Source organism: Acanthochromis polyacanthus, chromosome 16 (genome assembly GCF_021347895.1).
Source record: "Acanthochromis polyacanthus isolate Apoly-LR-REF ecotype Palm Island chromosome 16, KAUST_Apoly_ChrSc, whole genome shotgun sequence".
Classification (NCBI taxonomy): Eukaryota; Metazoa; Chordata; class Actinopteri; family Pomacentridae; genus Acanthochromis; species Acanthochromis polyacanthus.
The window spans coordinates 19,420,761-19,447,359 of NC_067128.1; the positions used below are offsets into that span (position 1 = coordinate 19,420,761).

The 26,599-nt window shown below is 39.5% G+C and overlaps 1 protein-coding gene across 1 annotated transcript in view; it reads left to right on the forward strand.

Annotated features, from left to right (window-relative positions):
• The window catches only part of scara5 (scavenger receptor class A, member 5 (putative)), a 132,221-nt gene extending 107,209 nt beyond the window's left edge, over nt 1-25,012 (forward strand). Inside the window, exons 11-12 of the mRNA XM_051936645.1 lie at nt 4,986-5,174; nt 16,164-25,012. Of these exons, the coding sequence (XP_051792605.1) occupies nt 4,986-5,174; nt 16,164-16,297 (323 nt within the window). The 3' untranslated portion in view covers nt 16,298-25,012. The remainder of the gene's footprint in view (nt 1-4,985; nt 5,175-16,163) is intronic.
• Nucleotides 25,013-26,599: the final 1,587 nt, after the last annotated feature.

Sequence of the window (26,599 nt, forward strand, 5' to 3'; positions counted from 1 at the left end):
TGATACAAGGAACAATTGATTAAATTGTGAGAGTGTTTCCGAGTCCCATCAATTTCTGCCGCCCGCTATATATTTGTGCCCAATTCGGTATCCATACGTACATGTACAACACAAGCCTGTGGTCATTTTGTTTGTGAGTACATCTATATTAAATGGCCACATTCTATGTTGCCGTGATTTTTGAACAACAATAACTAATTAACAAATGTTGCATTGTGTTTTTCTAGTTTGGTTTTGTAGCAACGCGACAAAAGAGACACCACCCTCTTATTCAATATTCAGAACATTTCTGTTATTACAGCTCAATGCAAACTGCTGAAAATCTTGAAAAGTGGGGAGCCTCAGGCACTTCACGGGGAGGACAGGATTGAAGAGCTGAGAGAGATGGATAGAGAAAGTTGTAAGAAAGTTGGGATTCACGTCACAGATTTACGCCATCATATATACAGATCTAGGACTGATAAAGCCTGTCTTACATATATGACTCAGTGGCTAGTGGATTGTCTATGACTGTACAATTTTAAAGTGTAGGCTATTTTTAAACATAGATATGAGGATCATTTTAACATCAAATTGTTCTAATTGTAAAGCCCACTGTTGAATATAATTTTTAATTAAAGTCATTGTTGCTATTTAAATGAGAATTCAATTAACCTAATGTTTATGTTTTTCAATTTGCTAAAATAACAAGCCAATTTTGTACCCAGTTTTGTCAGAAGTAAAAAAATACTTTTATCAAATTATCGAAAAAGTGTCCGCTATATTCTATTAACGTTTAGTTGAGGATTATTCTGTTATTGATTGTGAATGTAGCCAACAATCAGTTAATAAAACTGTTTAAAATGTGTGTGCCGTGTTGAGATTGACTGTTTAAATGGATCTAAAAATTCACTTAAATCCTAAGGCGGTCTCACTATGCCTGAATAAAAGTAGTGAAATGGTTTAATATATTGCTAACACTGACACTAATGTTTGGCAGAATGTTTGATCAGCAGTGCCCTGCCTCCTAACTCTTATCAAGTACACTAGTAAACCCGTCCTAAATGACCACCAGCAGCTGCCTTGAAAACATAAAATAAAACATTTTTAAAAAATCCTAACATGCACTACATTTTATTTACCATAGAAAATTTGGTGAATAAAACTGTATGATGAATTTAATTTAGAAGGCCTTGGAATTAAAGAAGGGGCTTTACAGTGCCTCGGTGGTTAGGACTGTCGCCTTGCAGCTAGAAGATCTCCAAGGCACGTCCTGGCCTCGGCCTGGGATCTTTCTGCATGGAGATTACATGTTCTCCCTGTGCATATGTGGGTTTTCTCCAGGTACTCTGGCTTCTTCCCACAGTCCAAAAATATGCTGAGGTAAATTGGTCACTCTAAATTGTCCGTAGGCGTGAATGTGAGTGTGACTGGCTTTATGTGTAGCCCTGTGATAAGCTGGTGACCTGTCCATGGTGTCTCCTGCCTTCACCCTAAGTCAGCTGGGATAGACTCCAGCCCCCCTAAGAATCTAATTAGGATTAAGAGGTGTGTCCATAATGGATGGATGGATGCAGTTAAATTACCGTCACCATCTTGAAATAACAGATGAATATTTACCTGTTTTCTGCCATATTCACGATGGTTCTGGTCTCAAGCACCAGGCTACACTGTAGCTGTCCTAAACCACATATAGAAACATTTATATTTCGCAGCCGTCATGACTGACTGTCACACCAGATGTTGATTGGCAAGACTCTCACTGAAGAGTGTTCATCACTGCAGTGCTTCTCAATTTCTAGAGTCAAGCAATTTTTACTCGACTTAATTTCAACTGTAAAAACTTTGAACTTGCACTGTTTTGTGTTTCATGAGTGAACAAATAGTTTCAACATCTGTATCTGGCAATTTAGTATTCATTTACTCGTCCCTGGTTCAAACCTCAGCGTGTGTGGCTCTATCACTCTTAACTTCCCTTTCTTCCAGTGTTCCCTGAAAAAGAGCAGCAGTGCAAGGTTATATCTAATTTGGTTTGAATTTGCTGGCATTTTGAGAGAATACGATACAGATATGTGCAGTAGATCTGACAGCATAATGCTATTGTAGATATTAAATTATGATGGGCTAGTGAGTGCAGTACTTGACTATACAATGAGAGTTAAATGTTACAGAGTTACAATTTATGATGGTCTGATGAGACTAATATCCTGTCTAGATAATGTGTCTGGCTTCACTCTGCAGCACTTTGTCAACAGTCTTAACAGCGATGAAACCCTCCAGAATAGTTGAGCTGTGAGATGTGTGTGTCGTATGTCTGTGTTTACCTCTCCTTCTCATTTCCCCTCTGTCTTCTGAAAGGTAGTAAATCAAGTCAATTATACAGGTACAGCTGCTGCATAGTTTCAGGAATATGAGATGAATTGCAGATTCATGAAGCTTCTGCTAATACAAACAGACTCATTTGGATTTTACTGTTGGTTCCTGAATGCAAGTTCTTAGAGCCCCTTTCAATCATGAATGGAGGGGCTCTAATGAGATGGGGACGGGGGGTGGGTGTAGTTTTATTTAGACCCTAGTTGTGTCATATTTTTTTAAAGTCAAGCTTCAGTTCAATGAGGAATCCGAAAAAGCAAGTCACTGGCTTTGGCTGAGACGACGAGAAAATGCTTGGGGCGTTACATCCAACTAAGTTGAGCAGCTGGGGATGGCAGAGGGGCATCTCTCTTCACTGCCCTGCCACTAGGGGATGTTGTGGGATAAGGGGCAAAATTTTTGGTATGCAGTCAGGTCTAGGCCTGGCACAGGGAAAAGGACACTCCTGCCATGCATAGTCCACCACAGGCGCTGTTGGAGGTGCGTCAGGCCAAAGGCCCAGCAGGAAGACCATCTTCCTGTAAAGAATAATATTTTCTCTAGAAAATATTTTAAATGTGTGATGAAGCAATACTATATGAGAAATCATCAAAAATGTGACCGTCAAACAAGGAGGACAACCTTGATATGGAAAACCACTGACAACAGTTAAGATATCTACATGAATACCAAAGGAACATTGCTTCATAGCAGCATGATCAATGTTATACATTCACCTGTCAGTGAATTTATGTTGTAGCTTATTTGTGTAGTTTCTCAAGAACTTCTTGCATTCTTCAGTGTTAAATCCTCAAATATCCTTGGCTTAGAATCATTTTAATATTGAGTATGTTAAAGAAATAGTTTGTTGTTTTGTGAAATCAATAATGCTCTTGCGTCAATGTGAGGTAAAGCTTGAGTTAAGAGGCAATTAGCTTAGCTTAGCTTAGCGCAAATATAAGTAGCAGAGAATCAGCTAGTCACTCTCCCCAGAGTTAAAAATATGCTTAAAGTGCAATCACAAATTACTGACATGATACTTGGTGCTAATAGAAAAAAACATGTTTTTCAAGGGAAGTACGTGCTGTAATTTTAACCATTCGTTTAAAGACTTCTGTACAGTGTCACCACAGTTTTCCTAACAACCTCACAAGACCGACACGACAAGAATGGGTGCAGCACACACACTACCTTGCAAAAATTTGATGTCACCTAGGCAATTTCCTGTTTTCCATGAAAACTCATACTTTTATTCATGGGCTAACATCATTGCACAAGAGTTTTCTAATCATCGACCAGCCTTTCAACACCATTAGCTAACATAATGTAGCATTAGAACACAGGAGTGATGGTTGCTTGAAATGTTCCTCTGTAACCCTATGTAGATATTCCATTAAAAATCAGTCATTTCCAGCTAGAATAGTCATTTACCACATTAACAATGTCTTGACTGTTCACTGAAAAAAACTGCTTTTCTTTCAAAGATAAGGACATTTCTAAGTGACCTCAAACTTTAAACAGTACTGTACCTTTCTAATACCTCATATTGTCGCTTTTACATTTCCTTTTCCACAAAGAAATTAAATAAAACACTTTGAACAGAAAAGTTGTTTTGGTCCGTAAATGTTGTTTCCCCTTGCTAAACTAAGCGATCCCCTCTCTTCTTGTTGACCTTTGTAATTTCCCACCAACTATTTATTTTTCACTCTCGTCTCATTTAAAGTTATTTACCCTTTTCACAACTGCTTTTGTTTTCTTGACATTTCTGCATTCTCTTCTTATCCAATTCCTGAAAAATATGGTCTTCTTGTCTTTCATTTATCCTCTTCTCATCCCATAAAAAGCTCTTCTTCTAAAACATCTTCCCTTGTCCGCTATCTGATAACATGTCTTCACAGTGGTTTCTTTCATTGTTTACACTACGTCTTCATCTCTTGTCTTGTTTCTTGTTCAGTTTACTGTCTTCTCATCATTTCAGTTCTTGTTCTCTCATTTTATTTTCTGCCTTCCGTGGTCTCTACTTACAGTCTCATGCCCACTTTTATTTCTTCTTGTCTTCTTTCATTTCCCTGATATGAACATACAGCTGGTTGTTTTTAGTGAAAAAGTTGACGAGATAAACCCTTGCAGATGCAAATGCAGCGGAGGATGTTATGAATTTTAAACGCTATCGTGTTCATGAGATTACTGCCAGATTGTAATGTCCACAATCACTGAAAATTTTCTGGTCAGATAGAACCCAAACTTTTATGAAAAGGTTCACATGAGAGGAAACAAAGAGTCCACAGAGATATTTTATTTGTTGTTCTTGCTGAATTAAAGACTCTTTCTGCATTTTATGGAAAGATTGTGTTCCTGCATGTCAATAAAAACCTATTCATCTCAGATTGCTTTCATATCGGTTTGATTCACAGGGCCTCATTAAGCTCAAACACTCACAATGAAAACAATCTACATGGTGTGAGCGCAAAGCCATAAAAGCAAACACCAGATAAAAGAAAGTCAAGAGCCATGTCTTTTCAATGCAGCTTTGTTTCCATAGATAATGAAGACTAAATGCAAAAAAGCTGTCTGCAAACACTTTCAATAGATGTAACATTTGCATACACAGATTATTCTGTCAATGTCTGTTTGTCTGTTTGTGTGTCTTGCAGTGGAGGAGACCCTGGTGCGGTTGGTGAACGGGTCTGGTCCTCATGAAGGTCGTGTAGAGGTTTTCCATGAGCGTCGCTGGGGGACGGTGTGTGATGATGTCTGGGATAAAACGGATGGAGATGTGGTCTGTAGGATGCTGGGATACCAAGGAGCAATTGAAATCCACAAGACTGGACGCTTCGGACATGGTATGAAACTTTCAATCGTTTGATGGTATTTTATTGGTGCATTAATCTTAAAACTTTCATGCCAATAACTCAGTCATTTGGTTCATTCAACACTTTTGTGGTGTGACTATGAGCTTGCAGGGACAAAAATGTGACTTAGGAGCTTTAGGGAATTTTAATTTGCTTTTTGGTTTGTGCTTCATTATTATCATGTGGTCAAAAAGTACACAAGCAATCATATATGGCTCAAAAGATAGCAGATTGTCAATTAACTGTTGCTTGTTGCTGCAAAGGGGTCCTTTAGTAAAACTCCAAACCCCATTAATTTGAACTGGTAATGCATTGCATGGCAGCTTTTCCACCATCATTGTGTAAGAATGTGTGGATGGGTGAATTAGAAGCATATTGTGAAGTGTTTTGTTCTAAAGAACCAGTGCATTGATTGATGAAACATAATGAAACCCCTGCTTAATACTCATTAGTTCCATGCATGCTGGCAGTAGAACTCCTACCTATCAAGGCATGAACCTCTGAAGGTCCCCTGTGATATCCTGCACCAACATATTAGCAACACTTGTCCCACCTAAAAGCACACTGAGCACATGTCGAACCTAATGATAAGCACTGATTGACATGGAAGGCAATGTGGAAGTTCTTTAAAGTGCGATGCCACTGAGGGCCACTGACTCCAAAAAAATTCTCGCATTTGATGATTCTTTTTTGAATTCCCATTCAAAAAATGTCAGCGTCTGTCATAAAAAAACTAAGTAAATGTATTGATGTCATTTGCTGAATTTACTCTTTCTGATCAGTGTTTGCTTATTTTAAAATCAATTCATAATTAAACTATGGATTGCGAACTTAAGTTACTGTCCGTTCGGTTGGTTTAGTTTTCAAACTAGAAATTTGTTTTTCATCATCAGTTCAATGGGAATAGATAGTCCAGTTTAGCCATTCATCAGCTTGTTTTAATCTGTTTTCAATTTGGTTGGATTTAGTGTGTAATTATTGTATTCTTTTCAGTTCATTTTTAATTCTATAATGCTAATTCACAATATGACCCATTTCAGGGCACTTCCCATTGTAAGATCTTACAATATTACTTTATAAAGAAAAACTAACATGTCCAAATTGTGCAGCATACAGTGGTTGGAAAAAACTCACGGGAAGGAACTTCCAGCAGAACCAGGCATAGGGAGAGCGGCCATCTGCCTGAACTGGCTGGGGTGAGATTAAAGTGGAAAAAAGAAGGATAACAGAGAGAAACAGACAAACAACACGTAACAGAAAATAAACTGGAGAGGTTGATGAGGCTAGTAATTAGTGACTTTTACATAGAAAGGTAAAATAGTGGCTTTATTTTCAGCTAATTTTACTTTAATAGATTTTAAAATTCAGTTTGGATAGTAAATATTTATTGTTTTAATGTATTCCAGTTTTATTGCATTTTCTATGCAGTTTTAGTGTTAGGTAGGAATGTGTAAAATGCACATTGGCATTAGTGAACATACTGTATGGATTAACTATGAGCAAAGTCCTTAAAGTCAGGCTGTGCACCTTGGCAGACATCTGTACTTCTGCGCAGTTACTTTGGGATAACAAGACCAAGACCATCTGAATGAGCTGGAAGTAACCATAGCTGCCATTTCAATGATCACCGGGACTTAAAAGCTGCCTGAATATAATTACCAGTCTAATCTGATAAAAACATCTTTAAAACTTTGGTGACTTTGCTCCAAAGTTTGGTTTTAAAAAGGGGATTCTGCTACAAACGGTTTCAGGACACTGCGCTTCAGTCGTGTTTTCCAGTTTGACCATTATAATGGTCATTATTGGATTTTAAGGAGGGAGGAGCAGGATATGTCATCCAACTTCCCTCTTTGGTGTTATAGAATTCTCTCATAGGTTTCTATTTAAGATTGTTTACGTGACGAGCCTCTCCCTCGTAATGGCTCTGCTATGAGCTCCCAGAGGTTTCACTTGTCGCTCCCCATGTTCCAACCAGCTCTCCATATCCTGAAGGCTCCTACTCCAACCAGAAAAGATTTACCATGAAGACATTCTCTAGGCTTCAGTTTAGCTCCAGAACAAATCAATAGGTGACATCGTCACTGGATTCCTCCATCTTTATAGCCAGTCTTTGTGTGGAACTCATCCCTGTAGGAAGACACGTGGTGGAGGTATGTACAGAGCAGTGACATCTTCTGCTTTGTGATCAGTGATTTTACTCAAAGCAGTGATAATGTAAGTTTGATCATTAGAAACCAAAACACAAACTGCCATTTTGTATGTTGAGGCCACCCTACAAATATGTACATGAAGTCTGTCCAAATATGGTCAAATTTAGTAAATAGTGAAGCTGTATTAAAAGTGAAGTGTCGGTATTTGGTGCACACAGTGACCAGTCCTGTTTAGACTACAGTAATATAAGGGTGAGTTGATGAAAATATTTCATTATAAATCTAAAAGTGCTTTTCTTTAAAGCACATTCTTTACAGATAAACACTCACAGTATGAAATGAACAACATCTCAATCAGTGTCTTTGCCCACGGCACATATCCTCATTGAAATTCACTGGTGGAAGTATTTCAGAGTTTTACTAACTCTTCAGTTCTTTGCTGTTGGTGGTAGTACTTGAGCAGTGCCCTAAAATGCGACAGGGATTAATATTAAGGCTTTATGGGGAAAGTCAAGTGAGCCAAATGTCGTCAAGAAGGAGTCTCAGAGGTCATATTCATCTCTGTCTCCCTCTTTCTTTCTCTCTCTCTCTCCATTTTATTTCATGCAGCCTTACATCATTCAGAGTCTCTCTCCAGGTGGAGTTGTTACCAATAAGTCTGGAAAAATGAGGGAAAATAGGCTTTTGTTCCAGGGGACGTCCTCCAGACAACAGCACTGACTAACATCACGGCTGTGTTCAATTTTTAACTATCTGGAATTTACATATAGCATTTGGTCTGTTTTTTTTGACTCATAGCATCTTTGAAGAGCATTTGGGGTTTTTGACAGGAGAGAACACACTGTTCCACCAAAATGATTAGTCAGGAAACCGTTCACAATAGACTTATCATGTGCAGAGGCTGTATCTAAATCTTATTTTATTACTGCTGTACATGACATCAAAGATGTTTAGTATGAATACAGGATTCAAGACAATGTGGCGTTTGAACAGGACTAGCCAACCTGCTGTACAAACCAACAAAACAACAAACCCAAACGAACCAGACCCAAACCTCCAGTTCTCAGACCAGTTATCTTTAACAATGTCCTGGTGACAAAAAGCTTTGTCTTTTTATATTTTTATCTACATTTTTTTATATACACTGTAAATGATGCTGTGTGTAAACTGTATGAGGTCTAGTTATAGCAGTGTTTCCCACAAAGCACAATGTACAAGTCCATACGAAACCTTTTTATAGCTGCACTTGTGGAAAATTTGTCAACCCCTTCTGGCAAAGAGAGTAATTACATGAACACCGTTGATGATTTCATCATAGGCTTGTAGGCTCTACCATACTCTGAGCTACTGTAGGCTGCTCTGTTACAGTTGCGATGGTAGCCTCAGCTTATTGTTGGTAGATGTGAAACGCATCACTACCAATGCGCCAGATAGATAATCTCAGATAGAGGTAGAGTTCACTTGTGCAAAGCTGTCTCACGTGTCACTGACTGAATACCTCTGTAATAATTTAAGCTGGAGATTCAACATCAACAACACAATAGCAAGAAGGACATTTGAAGATTCAAGAAACATAATCAAGTCAAGCAGAGACTAAAACATAGTAACAGAGTCGTGTGACAATTGGCGTTGGTTTGTCTGTTTGTTTGTCTGTTCAAAAATGGACTTGGATTTGGAGAAAATTTTCTGGGAAGGTCAGAAATGACACAACGACCAAATGATGAGATTTTGGCAGTGATGCTTCTTTTAGTCTGGATCCACAGATTTGTTACAGATGTCTGTATCATTACGAGATAGCAGCACAGCTCCACTGTAACTATGACTACAAGTGAATGCTACATCAGCTGTCTGCTGATGATCACATGATTGCGATCGTACTACAAATCAACCGCTGCGGACCACAAATTTTTTAAAGATTTCATCCGTCAGAAATCCTACGACTGAACAGCCTTGGCGTAGTACTGCGCTCTCTGAGTGCTTTTCTTATTAGGTATATCATATCATATCAAGATTCTTCTTCTCTAAACTCTGAACATTTTGTTTTAAACTCTTAAAAATATATATATTTTAGGTGAACATTATTTGTATGGGCTGCACAGTGACGTAGTGGTTAGCACTTTCGCCTTGCAGCAAGAAGATCCCTGGTTCAAATCCCGGCCTGGGCCTGGGATCTTTCTGCATGGAGTTTGCATGTTCTCCCTGTGCATGCGTGGGTTTCCTCCGGGCACTTTGGCTTCCTCCCACAGTCCAAAAATATGCTGAGGGTAATTGATGACTCTAAATTGTCTTTAGATGTGAGTGTGATTGTTTGTCTGTATATGTAGCCCTGCAACAGACTGGTGACCTGTCCAGGGTGTCCCCTGCCTTCGCCCGAGTCAGCTGGGATAGGCTCCAGCACCCAACACGACCCTAGAGAGGATAAAGCGGTGTATAGAGAATGGATGGATGGGTTATTCGTATCTCATGCGACCATCAACAATTGTTTGTCCAACCCCATAATCATTGAGGAAACAAAGGCCTCAGCCCTCAAGAACAGTTTTCAGTGTTAAAAAAATGTCCTTTAATAAAGTCTGGTTGATATTCAGCCCTCACTTTACAAACTGCCAAAATTCTACTTTTCAATCCTCTAAATCCCTCTGAAGTTCATGACTCTTGGGTGTTCCCCTGAAATCACACACAGCGTTTTGGTAAATCAACACTTATTTGTAAGAAGTATTATAAATTCTGTGCAAGCGGACAGCGTTCCAACCTGCAAACACTGACTGTTAATGTGTGCTAAGATCCAAAAGGAAACGGCTTAAAGGTCCACATCCATTAAAGTAAACTCTCAGAAGGTGCAGCAGCAGAGCAGCTGTGGTATCATGTACAACAACAGTGGACCTGGCTACCTCTGCAGCCTCATGTGCACTTTCCCCAGTGCATACCTCAGTTCCATCCACTGCACGCCTGCATGAAGACACGTGTGTTGTTTCATGCTGCTTTCAAGATGTCAAATCTGCAGCCAGGTTCTCTTTGTTATGTTATATTGTGAACTGAGTCAAGAATGTTGGAGACACATGGTTTGACTGAGATATCAATTTTCTATTATTTAGATGTCAGACTATAAAACTAACATTTTAACAGAAAACTATACTTCTGAGAAGAGAGTCAAAAAACAGAGGCACTGGTATGTTGTACAGATTGTCCACAAAATAATGTTTGGAATCGACATATACAGTCAGGTCCATAAATATTTAGACATTGACACAATTTGCAGCGTTTTGGCTCTGTACACCACCACAATGGATTCAGCATGAAACCAGCTAATCAGTGAAGCATGGTGGTGGTAGTATAATGACGTGGGCATGTATGACTGCCAGTGGAACTGGAAATCATCCTGCTGACAAAAGCAGCAGTAAAAAAAAAAAAAGGGGGAAGTTTTTTGGGCAATACTTTCTGCTCATGTTCAGCCAAATGCTTCAGAACTCATTGGGCGGTGCTTCATGGTGCAGATGGACAATAACCTGAAGCATACTGCAAAAGCAACCAAAGTTTTTTAAGGCAAGGAAGTGGAATGTTCTACAATGGCCAAGTCAATCACCTGGCCTGAATCCAAATGAGTATGCTTTTCACTTGACGACAAAGCTGAAGGAAAATTGGCCCAAGAACAAGCAGGAACTAAAGACATGTCTGTGGGCTCAAACCTGCAAAGGATGTGGCACCAAATATTAAAAGTGGCAAGTTGATTTGTAATTATGGTAGTTTCTCCAATGTCTTTTGGTCGCTTAAAAAAGGTGGAGGGCCCATCTAAAATGTGTTGCAATTCCAACCTTGTTCACCGGATTTGGATGTAAATACCCTCAAGTCAAAGTTGGAAGCCTGCACTTAAAGCACATCTTGATTGTTTCTTTTAAAATCCATTGTGATGATGTACAGAGCTGAAATGCTGAAAACCAGACTGTAACATATTTAGGCAGTTTTTAGTAGTTTGCATTATCTCTTTGAATTATGACAACTTCTATTGAAATGATGTTCACTCAATAATCTAAACTGCTTTAGGTAAATTATATTTTCATCTACAATCAAATGTATTTTTAATTACCAATTTTAACCATCTGGAATTATTTAGACGTGTTTAGACAAAGAAGCTAACTTTAAATCCTGTTCTCAAAGTTCTCAAAGTCATTAAGTTACCTCAACTTTAATTTAGTTTTATTCAAAATATATTTATGTATTTTGTCATGCAGCAAACTATTTCAGTGGTTTGAATAGATCCCTTGAATTTCTTGTGTAATTCCTGTGAAGACAAATGTTTGATTTATGATTTTGGACAATGTAAATATTCATCTGACCTGACTTATTAACAAACCTAAATGTTCTGAGGTTGTATTTAAGTTCATGTGTCCACTGTTGACATAAAGCCTTTTAAATCCTATTTAATTGGTGGAGCTTGGGTGAAGTAAAAATACAGAAAGAAGGTTGAAACTGGCAGATCAGGAAACAAACCAGATCCCAAAATCTAGTCAGCACATTGAAGGAACACGTTGTACACAATAAAACTTTTTGACGCAAAAACACATATATTCAAGTCTCTACACCAGAGCTGCAGTTCATTTCACTGTAGTTCAAGAAGTGAAGATTGGACTCGTTTCTGTGAATTAAGAGGAAAAAAAGTTTTCTTCTGAGAAAAACTGTAATGGAACAACATCAATAAAGGGGTAAGTTGGCTAGCATACTGCAAGTAAGAGATTTTGGAAATGTTTCCTTTTTGCATGGTTCATCAAACACGTCTGATGAGTCTCTTTGGCATTCATAACACACGTGTTTCATGTAGTTCCAGCAGAAAAGGGGAAAAAATAGATGGTTTGATTTACCAGGGTAGTGAATATTGCCAGAAAATGTAGGGTTTGCACACCAGAAAGCTGACTGACCTGTTGCTCTGATTGACGGTTATGGACGCTTGTCGAACTTGTCAGTTAAGGATAGTGAGGACTGTGAAGTCTCTGGTGCTTACTCTAAAAGTAAAAATCTAATTTAACAAATGCATCCATCCAAATGAGAGGAACGTTTTACAGCAGACAGCATGAGCCTTATTTTAACTGGACAGTAATGTACATGTCTCTCAGACATTTTTCTACAGTGCAGGAAGTTTCTTACTAATTTAATAAAAGTGGGCCTTTTAACTTTTAAAGAATAAATGAAGATAAAGAAAGTTCAACTTTACAACCACCAGAAAACTGCTCAGGAGAAGGTTATGTGAAAAAATCTGCTTTTCTTTCAAAATAAGGACATTTCTAAGTGACCTCAAACTTTTGAACAGTAGCGTATACAAAATGTGGATGTTTCCTCTGAGTCTAAAAGGAAAAGCTGATGCAGAAGTACCTTGGACTTGTATTTTGTCTGACAGCCAGCAGGGGGTGACTCCTGTAGTTGCAAAAATAAATCAGATTGTAAAGAAGTATATTAGTGAATGACCCTACTTCTCATTTGACCTGTTTGCTCACTAAACATTTTCCTAATGAGCTCATGAAAGCAGTCACTAGTTTGAAGACCTTGTCAATACAGCATGGTGTTCAGTTTGTAAATTATGGTCCCATTTAGAGCTAAATAGATGTAAAGCAGGATCTGTTTTGGGACAGGACTACCCTGTAATTGACAGATTGCTGCCACGCGCAGCGTCTTCAGGCTTTCCAGTCAGAGTTGGCATGATTGCTACATTATATTTAACATTATAGATGATTAATGTGCAGTGCATTTCCCACTTTGATTTGAAAGAATTCACAGTCAACATCAGAAACGTGTGTTTTTTCCATTAATGCAGAAAATGTACTTAGTAACTTATTTGCCTGTCTTTTCTTCTTTGGTTCATACGATCATAGAGAAATTAAGGACACTGCAGTTTTCTCGTTCAAGAATCTAATGAACTGTTCCCATCATATCTAAACACACATTTCAATATTTATTCTCCAGCTGTCTTGATCACGACAGCTTCTTGAACTGTTTTCCAGTTGTGAGAAAGGAAAAATGGAATTTTAAGAGGTTGGTTAAAACTCATTTAAGTTTGGAGTTGTCAGAATGCTGGCCTTAGACTTTGTTCTCTGAAGTTTATTTTTTTATGTCTTTGTGATCATTTACTTTGATATTCTGCTCATTTTGTTTGTTACTGTTGCCATGCTGTGTCTCCATAGTCATTTTTGTGAGTCTTTTTTCTTGTTTGGCACATCTTTGTAGTCTTTTTGTACATCTTTACAGCTGTTTAGTTTCTTTGTAGCTGCTTTGTGTCTCTGAAGTTACTTTCTGTGTGTTTGTATTTTGTTGCAGTCTTTTTGTGCCTTTTTATTGCCATTTTAAGCAATTTTTTTAGTCATCTCGTGTCTCTTTTTAGCCATTCTGTTTGTCTTTATGGTTGTTTTATGTGTCTCTATTCTCATTTTGATGCTTAATGGCCATTTTGTGCTATGGCTTTATGTTTTGTTATTTGTCTGTCTCTGTTGTCATTTTGTGTCTGGTCCTTCTGGTCATTTTGTGTCAAAATGTACTCCGTTTCTTATAGTTGCTTTGTGTGTCTTTATAGTTATTTTGTGTCTCTGTGTACCCGTTTTTGCATTTCTTTGTGGTTAATTTCTCCTTGTAGTTGACTGTGTCTCTTTGAAGTCGGTTTGTGTCTCTGTAGTTGTCAGTGAGCTATTGAAGAGGGGCTGAGTGATTAACAGCAGTTTTGTTCGAGCGGAGCAGTAGAGATAGCAGCTGTTTCTTCATCTCCAGATGCTGCTTTAAGAGTGTGACTGACAACTGAGACTCTCTTCTCATCCACCAGGCATAAACCTTCAGTTATGAATCTTTAAACTACAGAATCGACAAGAGTGCAACCAAATGTTCCTATTTTTCCTCAAAGCTGAATCTCCTCCAGCCATCTAAAAGTGTTGCAAAACTGAATTGTCTGGGACTTTCTGAAACCTCCAGTGATTCCGGTTTTACAAACAGGAACCAAGGTTTATAGGGAAACACTAGTGCCAAAATCTCTGCTGACCAGCTGGAACTGTATATTTTATTACCGGATATACAATATTATTTGATCAACAGTTCTCTGAGGAAGCACTGGAAGTACTTGCTGTCTCAATCGCAGGACTCCAATACACACATTTCTAATGATGAATGGTTTTTGGACTATAAGGTTTTCCCGTACATCCAGGGCCGTAGCCAGGATCTTGGAATAGGTGAGGTCCATGATGCACGCGCAAAGCGCGCGCTGAAAAATTTTCAATGTTTTTTAAAGATATTTATTTTTATATTTTTTTTTAGGCTACAAGTCACACAAGATGTTTGTTGTTTAAATATCTTTTAATGATGTGAAATCATCATTTTCCAAACAAAAATGTATATTTTTTCAAAAAAACAAATCAACTTTTTACATCAAAGGCTAGCTGAATCCTCCTGTGACCAGAGGCATCCCACCGTTGAAGGATATTCTCCCGGTTCACCTCCACTTTCTGATGCACATGCATCATCGCCAGGCCTGTCAGTCTGTCGTTGGACATGGTAGATCGAAGCCATGTCTTAAGTCTTCGCATGGCTGAGAATGACCTCTCACAGACACAAGTCGTCACTGGCAAGGTTAGAAATATCTTCAACATACATTGTATGTTGTCTGATGAGCCAGGCGCTCATCAAAAAAAAAAAAAAAAAAAAAAAGCGCCGGACGCGCTCTCCGCTGTGGATAAAAGTAATTAAACTCTTTGATCAGATGATCTGACAGGCCGAACTAGTGCCGAATTATCTAAAAAAAAATATTGTGGTCACCTTGGTGTAGATGGGCGGGGATGTGGTCTACAAAGTGCTAATAATAAAAACACTAGTTTTTGAACGGGGTTTGGCCCGCTGCCAAGCGCGTCACAGGGCGCATTTGCGGGTACGTGCATCAGCTGATCAAACAGCTTTTCACCGCAACACGCACACAGGCACAAACACAAAGCCCATGGATGTTTACCACAATTTACAAGCACGTTTCACAGAGAGGTTTCAAGTTTTTATGAGTTTATGTTTTATTCAGTTGGGCATATTTGGCGAAAAAAAAAAAAACTCGGAAAAAATAGGTGAGGTCTGGACCTCGCTGACCTCATACCTGGCTACGGCCATGCGTACATCATTGCCATTAGCTTCCAAAACTTTTAACCTTCTTAAAACTGTTAGAATTTGGTGCACAAAGTGATGTAGAAAAGTTATGTGTGCTGCTACCTGTCATGTCACTACAGCACAGTTGAAAGCTTTTGCAATGATGTGTATAAAATACTGGTTTCTTTATGCCACAGCAGGAATTAAAATGTCAGGATCAGATGTAGTTACATTGACTTTCTGGTTTATGGCCTTTAAACCGTGTATGGCATTCACAAAGTTCAGCTGCTGATTAAACTTGTGAGCAGAGCCAGCATGTTCATTCTCTTTGGCATCTTCTTTGACAGTGAACAAGAGGGAAAGTGATACACGAATGAGCCATCAGAGGAACCACTGAGTTGGACTGTTGGTGCTGAAGACCAGATGTGAACTTATTTTTTCCAAATGTGCATGAATTTTCATCTTCATAATGATGAAGGAAACTTAGGATTTCATCACATTTTTTTTTTATCCTCGAGTGTCTTAAAAAGAGGAGTTCATGAACTCAAGTATTTACCAGTTTTCTCTTTGCAATGGGCAGATTATGAGCAAAACAAAACTATAAAAGCAGATGAAGAAAAGAAGCTAAAACAGATGAGAGGAAAGAAAAAAGCAGGGACCCAAGCATATGCAAAATTCAGGAATTACTGCTACATTTTGCAGTGTGATATACTGCAGTGTTTTCTCTCTCTGTGTGCAGGTACTGGTCTGATCTGGATGGATGACGTTGCATGTGCGGGGACTGAAGATACCATCCACCAGTGTAAGTTTTCTGGCTGGGGCAAAACCAACTGCGGCCACGTTGAGGATGCTGGTGTGACCTGCGCCACCTAAACCTTCAGGATCCCAACGCTTCTGCTCCAGCTGCCGAGCATCTCCTCAAACACGGCCTTAAACGTCTACCAGGTTCTGCCATTTGTTCCAGGAGCGTCTTATCAGCAGTATGTTGCTTATTTACCTGCAGAAAAAGAACCACCTCACCTGGCAAGCCATCATGTTGTGCATGGACGGAATATGCAGCTTATTTTAGAAGTTCATGGATAAACATGCGACCATTTCAGCCACAGGAGTGAATTATGGGGTGACACTCGCCCTCTTCACGGTGATGTTTTTATTAACTGCACAGTAGGAGCTGGTACGCAGGAGGATGATCACATAACAAGACGCTTCATCAGGCTGAATTTCAGAGCTCACCTGTCTTCAACAAAGGGCAAAGGTTAGCGTTAATCGGAATGGTGTGAAGCTGCCCTCAGAGACTCCTCTGACCTCCAGTGTTGGGAGGACGGGCTGATCATCTTCCCAGAGCATCATTTCCAGTTTCTCAGGAGGTCGAGCGGCACTTAGAGGAACTGAGAAGACTGTGTCACTGATGAACTGATTTTTTTTTTTTATTTACAGGCAGCTGCTCTTCACAGTTTTATGTAGGAATGGCTTTTGCTCAGCATACCACAGCGTTGCCTTATCTAGTGTACCATTGCCCAGTAGGCAACTAATTCATGATTTGCAGGTCAAAGGATACCTTCTTCTTCTTCTTCTTCTTCTTTTCCTTTCGGCTTTTCCCTTCAGGGGTCGTCACAGCGAATCAATTGAGGTCAAAGGATACCATAAGGCCTTAATTAAAACTAGATTTGATTTTTACCTGAATTAGACGTGCCTAAAAGTTCTGCTCACATTCATTGTTTCTCACCAGAACGTAATGTGTACATTTGGAGGTCTGACAAACAGGTTTCATACATTTCCTTCCCAAAACATTCATGTTTACTACCTTGCGGTCTTCTTTCATTTGGCTCAAACAGCACCATCTGGGGTAAGCAATGAAGCCTGCATGGAAATGCAGTTCCTGTAGTCCACTTGAGACTGACTCCAAAACTTACTCAACCCTCATCGATCCCCACATTAAAATGTACAGTTTTACAGCAGAAGTAAACATGTTTACGGCCTGATATAAAAATCACTTTCGGTCTCTATAGATAATTTCCCGATTCATGACAACTGTAGGTGGGTAACAAACCCATTTAAATGTATAAATGCTTAAAGTTATGCATGATTAAGGCCGTTGCTACTGTTAGTGACAGGTGGATGTGGTCTTAGGGCAGTCCATTGTTCGCCTCAGCTCCACTCACACTCCACCTCTTGTTTTTGGGTTAGGAGGAGTCAGGTAGTGCCAAGATGGCACCAGCCAGAGCCACTACACTGAGCTTTAAAATTATCCTTCAGGAAACCTGTGGATAAAGTCACAATGTCATCTTCGGTTACTGTCTATGACTTACGAGCTACACTACTTTGTGCATTACGGTGCCAGCAGACTCCAATCAGAAGTGCTTATCACATGTTCAGATTGTTTCCAACGTAGCAGTATGGCGCTCTCCAACTATGTCAAAACCAACAGTTGAACATTGAGACATATTTCCTGTTATGATTCATTTAAGATGAGAGAGGAGCTGAAGCTTGAACATCTGTCTTGCTTTCTTTTTATTCGTTTTCTGGACCTTTACTACGTGGCTATGATGGTCTTTCTTTAGAGGCGGCCTAAAAATGCTGTATTTCCTCTCTCTGTGATGTCCCTTTACTTTACCTTGGAGTAACTATAAATTCTCTGGATTCCCAATGTAGTTGAAGAACACATCATACATTCTTGGTTTTTATTGTGCATTCCTCCCACCATAAAGTAAAACCAACTGACATGGTTGACTACGCATGAGTGAAGAAAATAGGAACCTACTTCAAGAAAAATAGAACCTAGAGTGATAAGTGGTCAAAACTCTACATATTTACATTTTAGACAGAGAATAATCAGCCAAATCTGTGGCAGTACAGAGTTAAGTTGATTCTTCAGCCATCTGATCCACAGAAATGTTACATTTAGCCGCTAAGGAGTGACATCTGATCCGTTAGGAGTTGGTGGACACCAAAAACTGAACTGAAGTCAGTGTGAATATTGGACTTGCATTCATCAGTTGGACAGACACAAAACTCCAAATAGATGTTTCTTAGTTTCTGTTGAATGTGGAAATAGAGTGTTTGCTACTACGTTCGTCATAATGAGGTCTGTTTTTTAAAGTGTTTACTCGACCGGCCGATATACAGTACTCTTCAAAAGTTTGGGGTTATTTAGAAATGTCCTTATTTTTGAAAGGAAATCATTTTTTTCCAATGAAGATAACATTAAATGAATCAGAAATACAGTCTAGACATTGTTAATGTGGTAAATGACTATTCTAACTGGAAACAGCTGATTTTTAATGGAATATCTACATAGAGGTACAGAGGAACATTTCCAGCAACCATCACTGTCTTCTAATGCTACATTGTGTTAGCTAATGGTGTGGAAAGGCTCGTTGATGATTAGAAAACCTTTGTGCAGTTATGTTAGCAGATTAAAAGTATGAGTTTTCATGGAAAACATAAAAATTGTCTGGGTGACCCCAAACTTTTGAACAATAATGTAAATATTGGTTGTTTCTTTTTCTTCATTTTTAAACATATATGTGTCAGGGTAGAAACTGCGATTTGGTAGAATTGGAGTTTCTACCAGTAGAGATTGCGATTGGAGTCTCTACCAGTAGAGATGTAACTTTAAATCTGACCCCTGCCCTGACCCCTGCCCCTAACCTTAAAAGTCTAACCTTAGCCCTGACAAATCTCTACTGGTAGAATTGGAGTTTCTACTGGTAGAGACTGCGATCGCAATCTCTACTGGTAGAGACTCCAATTCAACCAAATCACAGTCTCTACCATGATATATGCATCGTTTAACCTGCAAATCGCCAGTTAGGGCTTACAGTGCGCTTTATATTTATAAAAAATGTAAAAAGGAAAAAAAGTACAACTAACAAATGTCTGAAAGGGTTAACAGTCACGCCAGCTGACATGAAGCGATTGTGAAGAAGAACAGATGAGTGTAAGCAGATGGATGCATGGACTCCTGCCCTGCACAATTTATAGCGGTGGGTCTGTCAGTGTTTGCTGCCAAAAGCTGGGGTTGCCTTGGCATTATTACACACACACACACACACACACACACACACACACACACACACACACACACACACACACACACACACACACACACACACACACACACACACACCCACACCAAACCAACTGCAATGGTTCATTGGGATTTCATCTTTATGGCTGCTCTCAAATCCAGAAAAGCTGGTACCTCCCAAGTGTCTTCGCCACTTCTTCTTCTGAGCCAAGAGAAGACGTTAAGCTGCAGGTTGGAATAAAAATATATCCAGGAACCTTTACCATGTTTTATATTTGAGGAGGGGAAACATTTTTTAGTGCACCTTAAAATCTGGCAGACTCACAAACCTCAAATCAAAAGGCTGAAGTTAAATTTTCTCTGCTTTTATACTGTCTAAACTCTCCTCACACTCACCGTTTATGAAAACGAATCTGCACACGAGACGTGCCTTGAAGAGTTTGTGTCCAAGCGAAAAGAGGGAAAAAGAGAAGATTTTAATGCTGGTGCAGCTTGAAATGAGTTTCCCTGCCTGATGTTAAAGTGCCTTGGTGTTTGCTGAGGATACTGTTTTAAACCGCGATTTGCCACAGAAGAAGACAAATTAGACAGAAAAAGGAAAAAGAGGTGCTAGTCTCTTTCATCTTTACTTTAATATTTGTTCAATACAGAAACAAAGAAAACTGTTTTGAAAACTGTTTGAAAACAGCAATAATCTTAATCATCTTACTACATATTACATCTTACTACTACATCTTAATTTCAGCATTTTGTAATATTTCATACATTAAACGAGAAAATCAACAGATACGGAGAATAAATGTTAGTTGCTGCTCTAAAACTCATACTTAGTGCACATTCTTAATATCATAATGAAGACAGGGCCACGCTTTAGTGTAAAAAAAGTACATCTAGTGCTAAAAAGACAAACTCCTGGTTAAAATGCAGGAGATGTGTTCATATTTGCTTGAATTCTTATCAGCGATCAGGCAGCAGAATGTATGAAAATTCTTCTGTCGGCACAGGAGAAGATGAAACAAAACATGATCTGTGAAATGGGGCAGCTGACAGAAACAGAACCTCTTCAGTGAGTATTGGTTCACTGAGCGGCTTTTCTGACTCCACCTTACACAAGCCCTTGAAATCTGAAATAAATCTGAAAACAGATGGGACACACTTCACAGCCTCGTGAACTATGAGGATGCCTAAAATCCCACCAATGTGCGTGCAATTAAGCCAATATACAATTCATATACAGTATTAGCTTCATGATATGTGGTATGGCCTCACTGTTGCACTGCCATTTAAAAGTTTGGAGTCACTTAGAAGAAAATCATTTTTTCAATGAAGATAAATACAGTCTAGACATTGTTAAGGTGGTAAATGACTATTCTAGCTGGAAATGGCTGACTTTTAATGGAATATCTGCATAGGGGTACAGAGGAACATTTCCAGCAACTAATGCTACATTGTGTTAGCTAATGGTGTTGAAAGGCTAATTGACCCCAACTTTTGAATGGTATTATATGTTTAGTTGTGTTTTGTTCTGTGAGGGAATGGAACAAATGATCCATTAGCAAGACTATATTTCTCTTCATTTTCCAACACATTCCTATGCAGGGCCATAACTGAGAGTAAATATGCACATATTTGTACAATATCTACTCTGTTTTTCTGTGCGCTACAAAGGCTGCAGTTGACAGAACAACTGAGTGGCAGCCAGGCCTTTGTGTTCAGTCCTGATGTCTCTCATTTATCTTGTAAAGGCGTCACATTCAGCACTTCGGCTGCAGAGTTATTACTTCCTTTGCACAACAACAGCCAAACATAACACTCTGGGCTGTGTCAGTGCATTTTCACTCTGCTTATTTGTCATCTCCTTTGAAAAAAAATAATAAAATAACAAGACAAAATGTTTTAACTAGGAAAGAAAACAAAATATTACACGTTTCAAAACACTTTCCCAGCAAATAGTTTTGTACTTGTGCAGATGCTGAGACAATTGCGTATTCTGTTGTTTTATATCAAATATGCAGGGAGTTGATATCAGCTGAGTGGCAGTTTTCCTAGCCTTTTGTTCCAACTCAAATCCAAGTTCAATTTGGCGCCATTTTTTCCCCTAACTTAACGAGGCAACTAGAAATGCAACAAGGGGTTCAGATTATGACATTTTTTATTACCTGAGTGCAACATTTACTTGAAGAATAGCATTTGATCGGACTGTCCTGATCTAAATTCTTACTATGGTTTTCTCCATATTTTCCAGCAGATTGAACTTTCTTTGATGTTTCTCACTTGGAGAGCAGTTGTACCTTACTGGAGTCAGGTATTTTAAAGTTTACTGATACAGATGTTTAGCCTAGCCGCGCTAGACAACCCACCGCAGTGAATTTAATTCTCTGCCAGGGTGGGTCTAGTTACCCTCCATAAGGCTCAAAGTTGGATGCTCCTTAAACTGGCCGGACGAATCACCATGAAGTGTAGAGTCAGAAGGCAGGCGTAACTAAGTGACGACAGAGGCGCGACGATTCTGACAGAAACAACCGGAAACAACTAGCCTTGCCATGCTAGACAACCCACGGCAACGAATTTAATTCTCTGCCAGGGTCGACAACAAAAACGACAACTGTCGTTGAGCTCCATTAGCACCGACTCTGAATAATCTTTCTGTTAACATGTCTGTAATATACTTGAGCTTCACCCATTGACTGCATAAATAAGGCTTCACCGAACTACCGCATCCTCTGATTTCCGGCGCTCTTGGAGCCTATTCGTTGCGCTGATTGGTTGTATACCTACCCAATTGCTGCAGAGTGATTTGATAGACAACCTTTTAGCCCGCCTCCCTCCCTGTCGAGCGTGCCTAGACCCTTGCGTCTTCAGAGCATGGGTCTAGGCTAACAGATGCTAGCATTAGGTGAAGTACTGTGGTCATACTTGTACTCATATTTGGAAAATTTTGCAACACTCAACACATCTGTTTTGCTGCAGCATCATTTGAGCATCACATTGATTGAGCAGATAGGCAAAGGAGGAGTAATGTTGGAGGTTCGGAGACATTTTAAGATGAAAGCACAAAAGGCTCCAAGTTCTGATCAAGAGGAAAAGAGAAAAACGCTGTCTTACAGTACCAGTGTGTAGGATCTAGAGAATGTATTAGCAAAGATGTAATGTCACATTCACATCTACTGTAAATTTAGAGTAACCAATTAACCTCAGCATGTTTTTGGACTGTGGGAGGAAGCTGGAGAACCTGAAAAAAACCCCACGCATGCACAGGGAGAACATGCAAACTCCATGCAGAAAGATCCCAGGAAGGCCAAGATGCAAACTGGGGATCTTCCAGCCACAAGGCAAAAGTGTTAACCACCAAGCCACTGTGCAGCCCCAAAGATGTAATCTGATGTTCATAATTATGTTTTCACTTGTGTATGATCACCTGTAACTACAAACAGTTTTTTGTTCGCTTAGACTGAGCCTTTCATATCCACAAAGGGAGTAGGCCTCTTCAACAGAGTGTCGTGTCACCATGTTTCTACAGCTGCCCAGAAGGGACAAACCAAATATTGGCTCAAGAGAGAGCCTTTTGCAATTCCTAACGTTGAAGTGACAGACACCTTAGGTCATCCTACACACTTGGAAAGAGAGGAGTTGAGTGAGAGCTATTCAGTTCACCCATTTTGAATGTTATCAGGGTGTCCCACACATATGGGCCAGCAGGAACCTCCTCCATCTTCTAGTAGACTCAGTAGGCATGTTATCATCCATCATGATCATTGATAAACACAAAGTAACCCTATCTGGTCATGTCAATTAGCACACAAAATGGAGCTTAGGGTGCATTTTCAGCCCAACAAAAATCTAAATGGTAATTTCGGTTCCTAAACTTGCACTGACTGAAAAAAAATGTAAATAAACCTTCAGTTCAACAAGTTGAACTATAATTATGGTCTAAGACAACACTCAGACTTCAGTTTCCTGGATGAAAGTTCACAGATTTATACCTTCTTCATCTCATCCAGCCTCTAAATGTGGTCTTTTGTTCCTCTTTGTAAGTGCTAAATTAGAAAAGATAACAACATCCTGATTCTACTAGAAGGTGGATCATGTCTCTACCTGCCTACATGTATGGGAATGATCATGCCTATTCTATGGTATGATAACATCCAAATTGTGTGTTTAATTAGTGACAATTTACAACCTTCCCACTCGACACCACAAAGTCCTACACTCTGGTCGTGTACCACAAACATTTTTACAAAATATCACAGGTCCCAGCACAATTTCGAGGCGTTTGCAAATGCTAGAAGTAGGACAGAGGAACCACCAGCATGGCAGCAAACACTGGAAAAATAAGAGAAAATGTTCAGAAAGATGGGCAGTAAGCGTAACAGAGGCTCTTACCTGTTGTATGGCTTTTATGAATAATACAGGATTTTCTGATGGAGGGTGCACGATGTTGAGAAAAGGCACATTAACTTGACTTTGAGCTTCACTACTTATATTCAGGCCAGCAGTGTGTTTCCAATATCTCTCACCTCCCTATAGAGGAATGATGTGAATTTTACTGCTCAGCAAGTCGTATTGCACGAAGTTTTCACCATGTGTTCAGTGCTAACTGTGGTTTGTATCATAGAACGCATATAAAGCAAATAGACCTGTAAAAGGACTTGTATTTGATCCGAAAAAGTGGTATCAGTGCATTTCTCGCTGGTTCAAACGGTCAGTCAGGCCAGTTTGTTTAAATGCAAAGCTTATGGAGAGTCCTTCACAGTTTTCTTTTTTAAAAGTTGAGCGCAAAGAAGAGGGGTTTGTCACACTTTTCTGGAAAAGGTTAAAAGCAAAATGATCAAAGTAATTAGTTGCAAAAATCAGAAAGGGAATTAAAGTTGCCTCAGAGGAATCTAATCTGCTGGTAAATACAGAGAGTTCTGGACACGGCTAGAAGTAAAATGAATGCAGAGTAATGACATATCCAAAACATATGGTCCAAAATATGCATCCGGCAGAAATGTGCAAAACCATTGTCCCCTCCAGTTGAGCCTTTTATCATGGGTAAATTTATGCTGATTGATGATGCTTCCCAGTTGAGTTGCAGCCTATCAGATATCACAGTTGTGATGTGATTTCTTGATTAGTTAGAGACACCTCTGACCTAAGATCAGAGCTTCAGCCTCATGGGGTTACATAACTCAAATACTTTGACTTTTAAAATGTAAAGAACCCTTATGCCAAACCTTTGAAGTGAGAACACATTGCAAACCAAGTGCACTTAACCACTTAAATGTGTCTTTGTTTTCTGCTCAAGTTTTTAATGTATTTGTTGTACAAAGATATTGCTACTTTGGGGTATACATGTTTGTGTTTTTTACTACATAATGCTGCTCATAACACATATAAGGGCTGTGGAGTTAATAAGATGCATATGAGATTAACTCCAACATGATTAAAATACTTGATGCAATACTTCATCTAAACATACACAGAGCTTTTTTTAACTTTATGTTCTGTTGATTTGTACCACTAAAATGCCACATATGCACTGCTGAAATAATAAAATGTAGATTTGTTTAAACAGGTGATCTCTGTTTTTCCTGATAACAAGCAGACATAAACTGGAAACAGGCGCCTTTAAGATGTCAGCAGGTGAAGAGAGAGAGAGTGGAAGTTGGCTTAGATGTGTGTGCGAGTTGCAGTCGTGATCACAGAAGTCGAAGCACGTGGAAGTGTACAGCACATATGTTACTTGGACTGACAGCTCTGCACAGTAATCACACGTATGAACGTTTCCACATGTGAAGCGGATGTACAAGTGACTGCCTGAAAAATCACCTGATCTCCAAGACACATGTAGACAGTCTGACTGTGAAGTCGGTTTGACTTGTGCCAATGTGGTTTCATTTTTCCTCCGGGAAGGTAGGGCTGTTTCATTTTTTTATTTGATACATCAAAGCATGAAGGTTTGCAAGTGGAGCTACTTCTACACACCTGCAGACTGTTGGAGGGATGTTTCAACAGTTTTTCTGTCACTGCCATGAGAGTCAGATAAACTTTGATAAGAATTCATTTTAGGGAACCTCGTGTGACAATTTCTTTTTCTGGTTTATGCAAAGAGAAAGTTGCAACTTTCCATGTAGCAATCATTTGGAGGATCTCAACTTTTCAGTAGTAGAAACTGATATTTTCCAAATCATTTAGTCTGACTGCCAACACTGATACAGCCTGATATTGCTTCTAGCTAACAGCAGAGAAAGTACAGCCGAGGTGATGATGTCGTCTGGTTTGGTAACCTCAGAGTTGCGTCCCTACTTTTTACAGATAGCATGGTTCTTTAGGCTTCATCAGGCAGCATGAGGATTGTTCCCACTGGGTTGAGGTGAGTTGCCCAAGGTGAAGCACTTAAGGTATTTTTTGTTCTCAGACAATAGGAAAATGGGCCATGAGATGGACAGATGGCTTGGTGAAGTAATTAGGCGTTATTCCAGACTGTTGTGGTGACGAGGAAGCTGAGCCTTTAGACCAGGGATGTCAAACTCATTCCACAAAGGGCCGGCGTGGCTGCAGGTTTTTGTTCCAACTAAGCAGCATCACACCAGACGTGACTCATTTAATCAACCGATCTCAGTCTCCAGACAGGTGATTGGTCAGACTGTGTGCTGTAGATATGTTGGAACTAAATGCTGTAGCCTAGAGCACACAGTCTGACCAATCACCTATCTGGAGACTGAGATTGGTTGATTAAATGAGTCAGGTCTGGTGTGATGCTGCTTAGTTGGAACAAAAACCTGCAGCCACACCGGCCCTTTGTGGAATGAGTTTGATATCCCTGCTTTAGACAAACCTCTGGATTTACCGTCCATCCATCCATCCATTCTCTGTACACCGCTTTGTCCTCACTAGTCGCAGGGGGTGCTGGAGCCTGTCCCAGCTGACTCAGGCGAAGGCAGGGGACACCCTGGACAGGTTGCCAGTCTGTCTAAGGGCTACATATACAGACAATCAAACTCACACCTACGGACAATTTAGAGTAACCAATTAACCTCAGCATATTTTTTGGACTGTGGGAGGAAGCCAGAGTGCCCGGAGAAAACCCATGCATGCACAGGGAGAACATGCAAACTCCATGCAGAAAGATCCCAGGCCCACCCTGGGATTTGAACCGGGGA